Source organism: Salvia splendens, chromosome 20 (genome assembly GCF_004379255.2).
Source record: "Salvia splendens isolate huo1 chromosome 20, SspV2, whole genome shotgun sequence".
Classification (NCBI taxonomy): Eukaryota; Viridiplantae; Streptophyta; class Magnoliopsida; order Lamiales; family Lamiaceae; genus Salvia; species Salvia splendens.
In genome coordinates this window covers 1088707-1104379 of record NC_056051.1, presented here as the reverse complement: position 1 = coordinate 1104379, position 15673 = coordinate 1088707, and the positions used below count along the sequence as shown (strand labels likewise).

At 35.2% G+C, this 15673-nt stretch overlaps 1 protein-coding gene across 1 annotated transcript; it reads right to left on the bottom strand.

Annotated features, from left to right (window-relative positions):
• Positions 1-13921: 13921 nt before the first annotated feature.
• On the bottom strand, positions 13922-15354 carry LOC121781822 (stemmadenine O-acetyltransferase-like). Its single transcript, XM_042179524.1, has one exon. The coding sequence runs from the start codon at positions 15347-15349 to the stop codon at positions 14042-14044; it is 1308 nt and encodes a 435-aa protein (XP_042035458.1). The 5' UTR covers positions 15350-15354; the 3' UTR covers positions 13922-14041.
• Between the last annotated feature and the right edge of the window lie 319 nt (positions 15355-15673).

Genomic DNA, 15673 nt, shown 5'->3' with positions numbered 1-15673 from the left:
TTCATACACATCATTTTATTTACTTATACTAGTACTAATAATGTGGAGCTTAATCTCCACTAACACTACTTACACTATCCTTTATCTCTCTCTCTCTTACTACCAATTACTATATACTCCATTCGTCTTGAAGGGGTTGTCAGCGGAAGCATGCGTTCTAACGGATCACATAATACGGATCTATTTAGCAGATTATTTAGACAAAATCTATTCGCTCAATTATCACATGTGTCATGCTCATAACTTGAATTACATACATGCTTTAGAACAAATAAATCCTAAAACATGCTTGCTACGGAGTTAGCCAATTTACCTCGTTGATTCTCCAAAGAATCGTCGATTGCTTGCGCCTTCTCCACGATGATCTTCAATACTAGACCACAGATCTTCTGACTGGTGTCCCGAACTGTATTCCGAAATCAGTGTGGGCTGATCTTATCGAAACACTAGGACTCGAATAAAGAAGACAGAACTTTCTCACGGAGGAGGAGCTGAAGATCTCACGGAGGAGAAATTCCATTGAAATTTTCGTCCCCTACTATAGAGAGGAGGGGAACGAAATTTCTCTCTCAAAAATTGTATTTTCTGTCTCCTTTATTCTCCTATTTATAATAGTTACATATTGGGCCCAGTCAGGGATCTATGGAAGGTTTTGGATATGGGCTCCCCCAATTAGCCTTTTACTAATTAAATTGAACCCACAATTTAATACAAGCTTATATTGGAATATTACGAGCAGCCACTACAGACGTAATATTGAACTCCCCATCCAAATCCGAAATTATAAGTAATCCAGGTTTCCATTTTATTTATTATTTATTTCCCGCGCTTAAGATATAAATGTCCATTAATTAATTAAAGTCTGCTATGGACTTAATTAATTAACATCTTATTAATTCCAAGAGTAGACTTAGCAAGAAACACTTATTTATTATTCATAGAGTAATAAAACTCCAACTGGCCAGTTTCCGAATAATAAAACCTTGTTCAAGCTCCTCTTGAGGACATTATCAAACGAGACTCACCTCGTGCACGATTCAACATAATAGCAATCCTAGCACCACTAGATAATGATCACCACTACCCAATATACCTGGATCGTTGGGTGACGAAAAACCCGCACCTTTGGTAAGTCAAAGTAGCAGATACTCAATATCGTATGCTCAATGCTAACGTACATTGATTAAGAACTAAATATTTATCAAGACACCGTCTTTCAGTAGATAGCATAAAGACGCGTCTTGCTGTTAGATCCATTCAGTGATATACCACACCAACGTCATCTTATTTCAATAAGGCTTGGAAATAATCGGACTGACATTGCAACCTTTCACGATAGGTAGCCAAAGCCTATCTAGGTTATGAAATTCTTCTTTTTCTTTTGCAAAGCATTGCATAAAACCGACTGTAGTTACCTTAAAGTGGACGACGCCCACAACCAGTCTACTAAGCAAAAGACTTAGGCTTTGTTTACTTCTTATGCATTTAAATGTTTATAAAACATCTTATAAACGCACAAATAAACACAATGTAATAATATACTGATTCTATTCGTGCGAAATGCTTGAATAATACTGAATCGGGTCAAAAGTGGATTGTAGAGTTTTTCCGTACACAAGCAAGATTCTATTCGTGCGAACTCGCTCGAAACATGCTTTTCAGTATTCTAAACCTAACAATCTCCCACTTATACTCAAAACATGCTTTCGAGTATACCCACTGCCAAAAACTCTCCCACTTATACACAAAGCAGGTCTTGGAGCTAGTTATATCGAACTACCATTCATTTCACATCATGTTTGAAACATGTTGCCACAAAGGCATTTTTCTGTGAAAAATCTGCTTGGTTGTTCTCTGATAATATCTTTTGCGTCACTATGTCTTTGCTGCGTACTTGATCTTTAATTAATTTCATCTCTCTATGTGATTGTTTAGCTTATGATCTCGTGTTCCTCTTGAGTTAGCCTTTGCTAGAGTAAAAATATTCATAGGTATACTCAAACTTACGATCAAAGCTACTAGGAGTATACTCCTAATGTAAACACATAAACTGAGGATGACTTACTTGATCACTGATTAGTCATAAGACTTAGTCAATGTAACCCTAAGGACATTACATGAATGACTGGTAAACTAGAATATAGCGATTAGTCTTTCTCAAGTACTATGGTATATTCATTACCTCAATCAAAGTCCTTTGCCATGGTTAATATGATATATACTTGCTATGCAAAAGCACAACTAATATCAAACTTAGTACACATCATAGCATACATGAGACATCTATCTGCAGAACTAGTCTCATAATTCTTGTTCTCACTAAGCGTCAAACGACACTTGACTAGAGACAAGACAATTCCATCTTGAAAGGTAGAAACCTTTGCATGGAAATTCTAATGCTAAAATGTTCCAAGCTATGTGTAGATATAAGATTCCTAAGAGAATCTCAACATTCTTTCTAGCAATCTTAAAGACTTTAGATGCTTAGAATGTAATTAGTTTCTCTATAATCTTTTATCTTAAACTGGGTAGATAACCAGTTTCCTACGCTAGATGCCAATCTTAGTTGTTTGCAACTTTTGTAGATTTCATCATCGTAGAGTACCAATAATACCATATTTAATGCACTTTCAACTTCCTTGTGCTTACTACACGCTTAAAGAGCACATGTCAAATTCCAAACATTTGACAATCTCGATAAAACACTTATCTCTGATTTAGATGCTTGCCTAAGACCACAAAGGTCTTCATAAGCTTCTAATCATGTGTTTCTTGCCCTGTATTACATACCTATTAGGATGTTCCATGTAGATGATTTCTTCAAGACTTCTATTAATAGAAAGCTGTCTTGACAATCATGATACATACATTCTAATTATGTAAGTGCTGATAGACAATAGGATCGAACAAATCTTGGCACAATGACAGCGAGAAGATGATATTTCTCTTTGGGCATAGCCCATTGTCATTGTCTAGCTATTTGAGATCCACATTTACACTTGCAAATGTACTAGCTCCCACTGACTGACACAGCCTGTAGGTAGTATTGCAAGTCTTGTAAAACATGTTGTCTATCTAAGATTGTAGTTTGGAATCTATCACCTTTCAAAGGATGAATATCCAAATGAATCAGTTATACATTGTAGTTAAAGGGATTATGTTCAAGTTAATCTAAGACCGAGTCTTTCGACACTCTTAGACCCATGAACTTGTCATGTTCCTGGGAACGCTCCCACTACGACATGGTTCTAACAATCTTAGGTGTTGAAGTTGATTTTATTAGTGCAAAAGTTTCTAATGGTATGACTCTTTGGTAATATGGAAAATCCGATATCTCTCTATGTCCTGAGAGTTATCACGCTGTTAGGCTTTTAGTTCCATTCTTGATCTTCATACAAGAATCATATCTTTGAAGATTACAGAACTTATAATCTTACATTATTTGGGACAACCTTAAAACATACCTCAGTACTCAACTCCAATTACTTGGATACCTTTCCAACATGCGTTGGAACAACATTACACCTTGAGATGTGCTAGACTAGAGTCACTCTAGTCCACAACTCGTGTTTTGTAGAAAGTACTGATGATGATAGTTTCTTTAAGGTGTATCTCGTTATATCTAACGCTTATCCCATCAATGATAAGATTTTCATGAGTACAACTCATCACTTGATCAAACTTGTCTTAGAAAGACTTCGATTCCTTCTTACATAACTATCCCATTCTTGAAAGAATGCTTGGATTCGTTAATGGAGATTAGACTCCCACTACTGATCATAAAGCTTTGCTCGTCTTCTCATTGGTGTAAACCATTGAGACTTGCTAGTCTTTCTACGTTGCACTTCTATAATTATTCTGAATCAAATGATTCTAACTCATAGTGCATCGAATAGACATTTTCGACTTTCAAGCTATTTAACAAATTGTTAAAATCTTGATAGTCTTAGATAGTTTGAACAATAACTAAGTATTTTCTTGGCCTTAAGACTAAGAGCCATAAATACTTTATCATTCATTGTTTAAGAAGTTGATGTGTTGTTTAATACTCAATCTTGTTGCATCTATATTGTTTCAATACTATGATGCCTTGAACATCAACCATAAAACAATAATTGAGCATTAACAGCTCTCACTGCAACAAAGAGCCTAACTGGATCAAGATCTCTTACTTAGAAGTGCATTTTCAAGTAAGTCATTGTCCTTCTTATGAAGAGGTCAATCTAACTTACAAAGCATCTTCACTCGCTTTAAACAAACTTTGATGACAATTGAGGCTCTCCCATTTCCATATCTAGTCTTTTGTTCAAATGAACTAGGACATAGGAAAAATATAGCCTATACGAATTCGTCATCTATCATGTTACTTTCCTCCAACAGTAATATAATGACTAATATTCTGAAGGTTTTCTACTTTTCGGTTAAACCTTCTTTTAGTCATTTCTTATTACTCAAGGCGATGACTTGAGTCAGAAACTATTTGAGTGATCAAAAGATTCCTCAAAATATTCTGTCCATCTAGGATATTCCAATCGAATCATCTTGACAGATTCTATTGATATCCATCTTTCATCGTCACTAACCAAGACTTGTCATGCTAATTAAAAGAAAATAGCTTGACCTTAATCCTTAAAGAACTCGTCAAGTACATGCAAAATGCATTCTCGAGCAATCTTCGTGGATTTACGTCGAGGAAATAGAGGACATGAATCATTGAGTATAAACTCCAAGTTTTAGCGATGAGAATCTTATCCAATTACATTTCCAGTCTACATAATTTTGGCATTCGAGTTTATTTCTTTAAAGATCGCAGACAAAATATGAATGACATAATGAACATTTGGCATATAAACTTATTATCACATACTTATGCTCAACACATAATCGCAAATAACCACAAAACAATTATGTATCTTGCAACTGTAAAATTAAAATTTTGTACCCTCCAGAGGAAGTCAATACGCATTAAAATTTTACAATTTTACTGGTCACAACACCGACGAATAGTCCAGAGACCGCAGCACGGCATGGCCGCCCAATGTTGCCTAAGCACGACCATCGAATTTAGCATTACAGAGTCTCATTTCTACAACACACTCCCATAACAATGCTCATATGCTGCTAACAAGATCAAGCTATCTCATAAATTCTGTGTGAACTTCTGAATCTCGCAGTTTCTTAGGATTATTGTCCCCACAGAGCAGGTGGCGATAATATTGGAAACCACATTCTAGTTCATACTATTTATCTTCGAGAAATCCGCCCTCATGAACTCGCTATTTCTTAGGATTATTGTCCCCACAGAGCAGGTGGCGATAATATTAGAAAAAAGCTTCATAAATTGCAGACCAATTGATGGAGACCATATACAACGCACTTGTTGTAATTATCGCTTAGATATTTTATATGGTTTTTGCATAATTATCACATAAGCAGATAAGACAGATAATCCACTTAAAATGATAAACACCAAATAAACAGATAAATCCATTTAATGCATGGCATTTAAACACACTGGATAATTAACGACATTATTTAATCTATTCAAGGGATATTCAATTAGGATTTATCAAGATAGTGTTGACTATCTAAATCCACTTAGGATTATTCTAGATTTTATTTTGATAAAATCTAATCCTACAACTCAAGATAATGTTGATCTATGATTATCATTATTTAAATCGTTCTAGGATATTACTAGATAGAAACGATTCCATCATAATCCATACGATGAATAAAATCCAATCAACCTAGATTTATACAAATCTTTAATTCTATTTAGAATAGATGTCTAGAATATATCAAACATTACTTAGGATTTCTTAGATAAATAAGTTTATCTAAATCCAATTAAATAAGGATTTTCTCATATATTATCTTTATCCCAATCTATCTAGGATATAATCAATAAGATAAGGATAACTTGGATTAATGTTTATTTTAATCCATCTAAGATTTGTCTTAATAGAATTAAATCTATTCAAATCTATAGGATAAAATAAATTAATATAAATATTAATCCTAATCCATCTAGGATTTATTCTTGGAGTTAATCCATATAAATCCAAAGAATTAGATAATATTATATTATAATTATTCATATCTATCTTAGATTTATCTAGGAACAAATCCATACAAATCTATAAGATAAGAATAAAATATTATATTATCACTATCCAAATCCAACTAGAATTTATCTATGAGTAAATTCATATAAATTCACAGGATAAGAATAAAATAATATTATCATTATCTAAATCCATATAGGAAATATCTAGGAATAAATACATATTAATCCATAGGATATAGATAAATGATCAGATTATTATTTTCCAAATATAACTAAGATTTAATCCAGGAATAAAATCCATATAAATCAATAAATAAGGAAAGAATCTAATTAATCCATGATTTGATATTAAATCAAATCTCATATAATATATAAAATCCACAAAAGATATATTCAAATCTTATCACCATATTTATCTTGAATCTAGATGAATATTAGGAAACTATTAAATTATTCTCATCCATATCATCTAGGAATAAAATAATATTATTTATTTCCATAGATATAGATAATAATATAAATATTCCTAAAATCTAGGCAAATCTTCCAAAAGATTTTATTTCCCTTAAATAATAATATTTTAATGATATCTTTTAATAAAATAATTAAATAATCATTAAAATAATCCTTCATCGTTATCTCATCATACGAGGTTCGCACGAACGATGAACGACGAAAGTCCGACGAGTTCGTCGTCGGATCACGACGCACCCAGCGTCTCGGCACCAACGCGCAGGGGGCGCGCCAGCGTCTCGGCCAGGTGACGCATCGGGTGGCTCGGTTCCTCGGCCAGCCCGTCGCCTCCGTCTGCGGCCAGCGTCGCGCACAAGGCGCTCGCTCTCGGCCGACTGACTCGACGGGTGCCACGCTCTCTCGGTGTCCTGGTACGTCGGGTGGCTCAAGCTCTCGGCCAGCGGCGCGCTCGAAGACGCGCCGGCTCTCGGCCAGCCCGACCGCCCGTCTCGGCCCTCCCGAGCCCCGATTCTCCCACTGCCTCGGCCAGCCCTGCGCACGACGGCGCACAGCTCTCGGCCAGTGGCTCGAGAGTCGGGTCCTTCCGCCTAAGGTTCAGCTTGGCATCCCGGTGTCTCGGCCAGTTCTCGGTTGAACCGACGCACCGTGCCAGCCTCCGTGTCGATCTCGACGCGGGTTCGTCTGGGGTGCGGTCTCGGCCGGCGGCGCGCACGAGCCCTCACTCGTCTGCGCGTCGCCCCGTGATCGTAGCTCCCCTACTCCCACTGTCTCGACATCCCTACTTCGATCACGCGTGGTGCGATCCGCCTCGGCGCGAACGCCGACAGATCGCACGTCTCGTACGATCGAAAAATTCAAGTTCCTTGATTCGATAGTTCTTGAGTTCATCATGCATAAAAAATAAACAAAACACCAAGAACATGCTTCGCAATCAATTAACGCATGCATACATGAATTTCGCGAAATTTAAATCCAAATAATCAGAGCAAAAAACTGGCTCTGATACCAATTGAAGGGGTTGTCAGCGGAAGCATGCGTTCTAACGGATCACATAATACGGATCTATTTAGCAGATTATTTAGACAAAATCTATTCGCGGAATTATCACATGTATCATGCTCATAACTTGAATTACAGACATGCTTTAGAACAAATAAATCCTAAAACATGCTTGCTACGGAGTTAGCCAATTTACCTCGTTGATTCTCCAAAGAATCGTCGATTGCTTGCGCCTTCTCCACGATGATCTTCAATACTAGACCACAGATCTTTTGACTGGTGTCCCGAACTGTATTCCGAAATCAGTGTGGGCTGATCTTATCGAAACACTAGGACTCGAATAAAGAAGACAGAACTTTCTCACGGAGGAGGAGCTGAAGATCTCACGGAGGAGAAATTCCATTGAAATTTTCGTCCCCTACTGTAGAGAGGAGGGGAACGAAATTTCTCTCTCAAAAATTGTATTTTCTGTCTCCTTTATTCTCCTATTTATAATAGTTACATATTGGGCCCAGTTAGGGATCTATGGAAAGTTTTGGATATGGGCTCCCCCAATTAGCCTTTTACTAATTAAATTGAACCCACAATTTAATACAAGCTTATATTGGAATATTACGAGCAGCCACTACAGACGTAATATTGAACTCCCCATCCAAATCCGAAATTATAAGTAATCCAGGTTTCCATTTTATTTATTATTTATTTCCCGCGCTTAAGATATAAATGTCCATTAATTAATTAAAGTCTCCTATGTACTTAATTAATTAACATCTTATTAATTCCAAGAGTAGACTTAGCAAGAAACACTTATTTATTATTCATAGAGTAATAAAACTCCAACTGGCCAGTTTCCGAATAATAAAACCTTGTTCAAGCTCCTCTTGAGGACATTATCAAACGAGACTCACCTCGTGCACGATTCAACATAATAGCAATCCTAGCACCACTAGATAATGATCACCACTACCCAATATACCTGGATCGTTGGGTGACGAAAAACCCGCACCTTTGGTAAGTCAAAGTAGCAGATACTCAATATCGTATGCTCAATGCTAACGTACATTGATTAAGAACTAAATATTTATCAAGACACCGTCTTTCAGTAGATAGCATAAAGACACGTCTTGCTGTTAGATCCATTCAGTGATATACCACACCAACGTCATCTTATTTCAATAAGGCTTGGAAATAATCGGACTGACATTGCAACCTTTCACGATAGGTAGCCAAAGCCTATCTAGGTTGTGAAATTCTTCTTTTTCTTTTGCAAAGCATTGCATAGAACCGACTGTAGTTACCTTAAAGTGGACGACGCCCACAACCAGTCTACTAAGCAAAAGACTTAGGCTTTGTTTACTTCTTATGCATTTAAATGTTTATAAAACATCTTATAAACGCACAAATAAACACAATGTAATAATATACTGATTCTATTCGTGCGAAATGCTCGAATAATACTGAATCGGGTCAAAAGTGGATTGTAGAGTTTTTCCGTACACAAGCAAGATTCTATTCGTGCGAACTCGCTCGAAACATGATTTTCAGTATACTAAACCTAACACGTCTCACTCTAAGTGGAGCATTTCTACTCTGACATGAGATTTTATGTAGTTTTGTTTAGTAAGTTAAGTAGATTGAATAAAGTAGGAGAGAAGGAAAAAGTAGAGAGAGTGATGTTTCTATTTTTAGAACTGTGTCATTTAGAATGGGACATCCCAAAATGAAAAATGGTTCACTTAGAGTAGGATGAAGAGAGTATTAACACTCGTACAGAACCAAGTGTTCATAGTTTTTCAGGGACGAATGGAATATTAATTTTACTCTCCTTGCTAAATGTTTGTTGGGAAATGATTGAAGTTCTTACACTCTCAAGATAACATATAGGATGTTCTCGAAATCACATGTATTTATATTAGAAAATAAAACTTCTCTAGAATACATGCATCTCACTTTAGCAGTTCCGATTTACGATTTTTAGGTGTCCATTTTAGGAGTCTCAGTTGAAATATTCCATAAATATTCTACTAATCGTTTTCCATTCACATTTTATTACTCTCTCCGTCCACGAATAGAAGTCTCGGTTCACTTTAACCATAAATGATAATAGGGTCTCACATTCAACTAACTCATTCCACTCATATTTCATTTAAAACTAATATATTCAAGTGAGACCCCTATTTCGATAACTTTTCCCTCTCTTTTTTCTTAACATTTCTTAAAATCTGTATTGCCAAGAAATGAGACTCCTAATGACGGACGGATGGAGTATAAATACTTATATATAAAAGTAGAACTTACATTTTATTACGTTCACCAACCTTCTTTTACATTTTTTAAAATTCATGCCAAACTCAAATGAAATGCACTCCTAAAGTGGAACGGGGAGAGAGTATACCATTTGGCAAGCTGCGTATATAAATTAAAGGAAGCTATCTTCGTAACATACACATAAGGTGTCAAATTTACATTTATTTTACTCTCACCGCTCCACCAAAAGAATCTACCTGAGATTATTCGAGGGTTAGTTATTGCATAAGGAGAAGAAAATCAATTACCAACAAAACGTGTGAGTATGCGTATTTCTGTGTGTTTATACTGTATTCCATGTTATTTAATTCTACATTTCCATACTTAATACTGATGGGATTGGGTTAGGGATTCAAACAAATTTGACCTCTGCCTAATGGATTTCTATATAATTAAAAATCATTAGAATATTAATCAATGTTATTATTATCGTGATTAATAATGATTCACCCGATCAAGTCTAAATTACGAATAATCTGAAATCATGTTCATTAAATTTGTTTTTTATATTTCAGACATATATTATACTCCAAATATTATTTACTTTAAGCTTGCTGAATGAATCGGGTAATTCTTTTGCAACACTGATTTACTAGAATATAGTAATATTTTAGTATCATTTATATAATTCTCTCCGGCAGACCTCCAACTTATTGAAGGGGAAATGGAAGAGAATCATTACTCTTTTTCTACTCCAATTTTCAAAATTAGGGTAGAAAATTGGTAGTATTGGTTGTGTGACAAATTTCTCTACCCAAGATAAGGTCAAATATTTTTAAGGATAAAAAGAGCAATAAAGTATAAATCTATGCAGCCTCTTTATGATTATCCATAAAATGGTTCTTTTTTTTAAAAAAAAAATTATATGTTATGGATATGAATGGTTTAAATATCTCACTTAGTGCTCCAAACTTTACACTATTACCCTTTCAATTTAATTATTCTATTTATTTTTAAATTTTCAGTTCTTAAATTTGTTTTTTACATTTCTTTTTTAGATTCATTCATTTTATAAATTTTTCTTTTCATTAATACACTAGATTTTATTTTAGGATTAAGATTTTATATTCTATTATACACCGTACTAAAGTTAAAACCAATAATAATTTTTAAATTTATATATTATGATACTGTCATATAGTCTAAAAAATCACCATCTTGTCATATTTTAATATTATCAATTATATTAAAAAAATATAGAGTATATTAATATAGCTTCATTAAATAAAATAAAATAAAATACTACTCCCTTCGTTTCCTAAAATAGAAACTGTTTCTTTTTTGGCACGTTTCCTAAAATTCAAAACACTCTATTTTAGAAAAGTTCACTCTCTGTGAGATATGACCCATTTTCCACTAACACACTTTTTTTTCCTCTTATTTTATCAATTTTGCATTAAAAAAAATTTCGTTCCAAAAATTCATATTTTTAGGAAATGGAAGGAGTGGTAAATATTATTTTATATACTACTCTCCCCGTTTTTTTAAAATAGCAACTATTTCCATTTTGGCCGTTCCTTTTAAAAAGAAACTTCAGAATCTTTCTATTTTAAAACATGAACCCCACAATCCACTAACTCTACTTTCTCTACTTTATCTCTTCCTCTCTCTTAATTTACTCATTTTTCTTTTCCTCTCTCTTACTTACCAATTTTTCTCACTTACTTTACCAATTGTGCATTAAAACTCGTGCCGTTTCAAATATTTCTATTTTTTGAATACGGAGGGAGTTTTACATGATTATATTTTTCTCTTTATATCAATGGAGCCAAATTAAATTTTAGGTTAATCTAAATTTGGCCGACTAGGATTAGTAATTACTTTTTGAATTTAATTGATTATTTTTGAATTTTATGGAGGAAACCCAAAAATGCTACTCCCTTATAGTAGAGGCGTTTCATATTGAGCACTCGTTTTAGAAAAATAATAAAAAAAAGTATAGTAAGAAAGAGAATAATATAGATAAGAGTCTTCTCAATAGTATTTTCTCTCTTACTTTACTTTCTATCTACTTTAATTATTATCATTTTTCTAAAACGAAGGCTGAAAATGGTATGTCTCTACTATATAGGGACAGAGGGAATATAAACTCCTCTATTACATAAGAACAGGAGGGAATGTAAACGACTATTATCCTAGAAGTATTTATTCACTTTATTAACACACAAGGTATATTTATTGACTTAACAAACAAAGAAGATAAAAATTGGATCAAAGAAAAACATCTAAATTATATTTTTTTTGCTAATGCACATGTCACATCAAAGTAAAACTTATTGCAAACAACCTCATGCATTTCTAATCACACTTGGGGGTATAGAAAAACATGTATATTTGTCACGCCCGCATTTTCTAAGGATAGAAAACACGGTTGATCGCGACAAGGGGAGGATTAAAGAAGCGGGGGAGAAAGGGAAAAACAACATTAATCGATCATAGCTCGAATAAAATCAGAGTATCTCAACAATCAACAACTCCAAAAATGAATATTATCTCAGGGATACATGAACTCAAAAGAAGGACAACTACTCAGCGGAAGCATTTGAGAGAAGGAATATGCCACGTGTGAAGACATGACACATTCTAGACACTTAAATTTCTTCAACTGTCTTGCTCAACACCCACTGCGCCCGTCACCACGAGAACAAATAAAAAGGGTAGAAAAAGTCGGGATGTTACAATCTACCCATCTTAACAAAAATTTCATCCTGAAATTTGCTTACGTCCTTCGAATATAGAATTTCTCCATCATCTTGTCTTCAAATTTCCAAGCACCTTCTTCATATCGTTTAATTAACATTGTAGTTCAAAGTCACATCGCCGCTACTTTTAATAAATTACGCGAGGTTAGACTATATTACATTAAATCGCGCACTTCGCATCATCCCTCCTTGTCTTGCACCCTCTTTTGCGTTTGAACTTCATTTCGTCTTCGTTATCTTCCACTTCTTGAAATCTTCCTCGTATTCTTTTTGTTCTTGTCGTTCAGGGAAAACGTAGGAAATAGTAAAATAGTTCACCCATCAAGCTTGCTCCAAAGTTTCACGCAATTTTAAGAAAAAGTTTCATGGTCCATCGGCCTCCATTCGCACTTTCGATCTCCTTGCCTCGTCGTGCCTTGACAAATTAGGGGTTCACCCCAAACTTTCAGATTCTCGTTCGTTTCATTGCTCGGAAAAATAATAGTTAAGTTTTCAACTTAGAACTATGATTCACGCGGTCAACTAGGCTTATATTTTAGGTACTCTAAGTTCACAACTCATTTCATCATCTCATATCTCAATATCCATAGTATTTCACACCATTCATATTCATGATAATTAAGTATAAACTCATAACACATTTGCACTCCAAACAAAACACTCATGCACTTCACATATATGTTTGAAACAGACATTTTTAAATGACTCACTTTTTTTTCCTCAAAAATCTCAACATTCTCAAAACAACTCATCAATTTTCATCTTTCATTCAAAACACTCCATCATTCCTCTTCTCTTTCTCAAAATTTTTCTCATCTTCCTTTCTCCAAGACATTCTCATAAAAGTTTTCTCACAAAAATATATTACCTCTTTCTCGGTTGAGAGTGGCGAAGCTGGATGTTGAGCCTTCAATACACAATTATTATTTTATCTTCTTTTATTTTATTTATTATTTATTATTTTAGTCTAACAAAACAAGTCTAGACTAAGACTGAAAAAAGACTCTCGGGTCCAAAGCGGAAAGAAAAATTGCTCTGATACCACTTTGTCACGCCCGCATTTTCTTAGGATAGAAAACACGGTTGATCGCGACTAGGGGAAGATTAAAGAGGCGGGGGAGAAAGGGAAAAACAACACAAATCGACCATAGCTCGAAACAAATGGAAATAGCTCGAATAAAATCAGAGTATCTCAATAATCAATAACTCCAAAAATGAATATTATCTCAGGGATATAAGAACTCAAAAGAAGGACAACTACTCAGCGGAAGCATTTGAGAGAAGGAATATGCCACGTGTGAAAACATGACACATTCTAGACACTTAATTTCTTCAACAGTCTTGCTCAACACCCACCGCGCTCGTCATCATGAGAACAAATAAAAAAGGTAGAAAAAGTCGGGGTGTTATAATATTATTTTTCCCTATTGGAATTACACTCTCACAAATAACACAACTTATTCCACAGACTACACAAGGTATAAAGGTTTCAAATCACACTAGGATTAAAACGAGCATATTTACTAATAATATGATTTTTCTCAAACCCTACGACATATTTTTGATTAAGAATCACCAACGCTTCTATTCCTCCGGATTTCGAATCAAATAAGATCACAAAATCTCTTCCAACCAAAGTTTCAAATTCAGAGTATTGCGGAGTGAAGCTTGACATCCATACAGGTTTTCCCCACCCAAAATCAACCTCGGAAAGACCAATATTTGCCCAGCTGCTGAAAGCAAGATAAGTAGCTTCTTGAGGCATCTCATTCCTCAATTCCTCCAACAATTCAAGCATATTATCGCTCCCCAATCGTCTCACAAACTCACCATCTATTTTTGCTATCACTTTTTTCACCTTACTCACCAACTCAGTCAACTCCTTTTCTACAGGGTTGCTCCACAAGCCCATTGCTGGCCACACTGAATTACCAAAACTATCATCTGGAAGCGGGGGCGTCGCCTTTCTCCGTAGGTTGACCGCTTGAGTCATCAACAAAGGTTTCACATCCTTCCCCGCAGACTCTTCCGCCACAGCCTCCATGAAACATTTCCATATCACAGCGGTCACCACATTCACTCGGGACACGGGGGAGCTAGGGCTAGAGCTACTCATTTGGGCCTTGAGAATGGATAGGGCAGAGGCATCGAAAACGTACCTTCTCAACACAAACTTCCCGGTGCTCAAGTAATTGGGAACATAGCTGGAAGGTAATAAGTTGTTTGGCAGTGAGAGATTTTGTGGAAAGGAAGATTGGGATATACGATTCAAGGGAGAAAAGCCTAATCCCTGTGCATTGGCAGCCCAACGTTGGAGAAATGTGGAGACTGAAACCATGTCTGCAATTACGTGATTAAATTTGATACACATGGCTATGCTGCCACACTCGAAACAGTTCAACTGAATCAACATAACGCTATCACCTGGAACCGGTATCTTCTCATCACCTGGAAAGAACTTGTTCATCAATTCAACATTAGGGTTTTGTAGAAAATTACTCAATCGGACCTTCACTTTGGCGATGGAGAATGGAAGGCCTTGGTCATTGCAATCTGCAGATTGTGCATCTCTGATAATTCCGGCAAAGGGATAGAAGGTGACCAGAGTTCGAGAAAGTGACTCCTTCAGGTGTTGTATTATGTCACCGTTGTCGTTTCTTAAGTAGTATAAAGTTACGGGGACATATATAGCACCCATAATCTGATCTAGCAAAGAAATGTTGTAAACTCTAAGGTGAGGAGGTGTTGGTGAAGAGGGTTTTATTTTCTGCACTGAAATAATATTGTTAATTTCCATTGTGATTTTCTTTTTCTACCTTTTTTTGGTTACCAGAGAGCTTGATTTTAGTTCCCCTTTTATAGAGTATGTTTGTAAGCTCTATGAATAGGGAAATTAATTTTTGGGATCTCATTAATTGACTTTTTTATTCGATATAAGTTCTGGCTACATACGTACTTTATTGTTCTAGTATATATTGTTCATTATTAAATATTTGCATAGAAGAATAGGGCAATTAATCGGCATACCCTAAAACTATACAACCACATTATAAATGACCATAAATGGCATTTAAGTAGATGTAGATGTTATGAATACTAATAGTTTACTTGTCTCACTTAT

What these genes read in the sequence shown, in the direction of transcription:
- LOC121781822 (XM_042179524.1), bottom strand. Translation starts at nt 15,349, where the DNA reads ATGGAAATTAACAATATTATTTCAGTGCAGAAAATAAAACCCTCTTCA.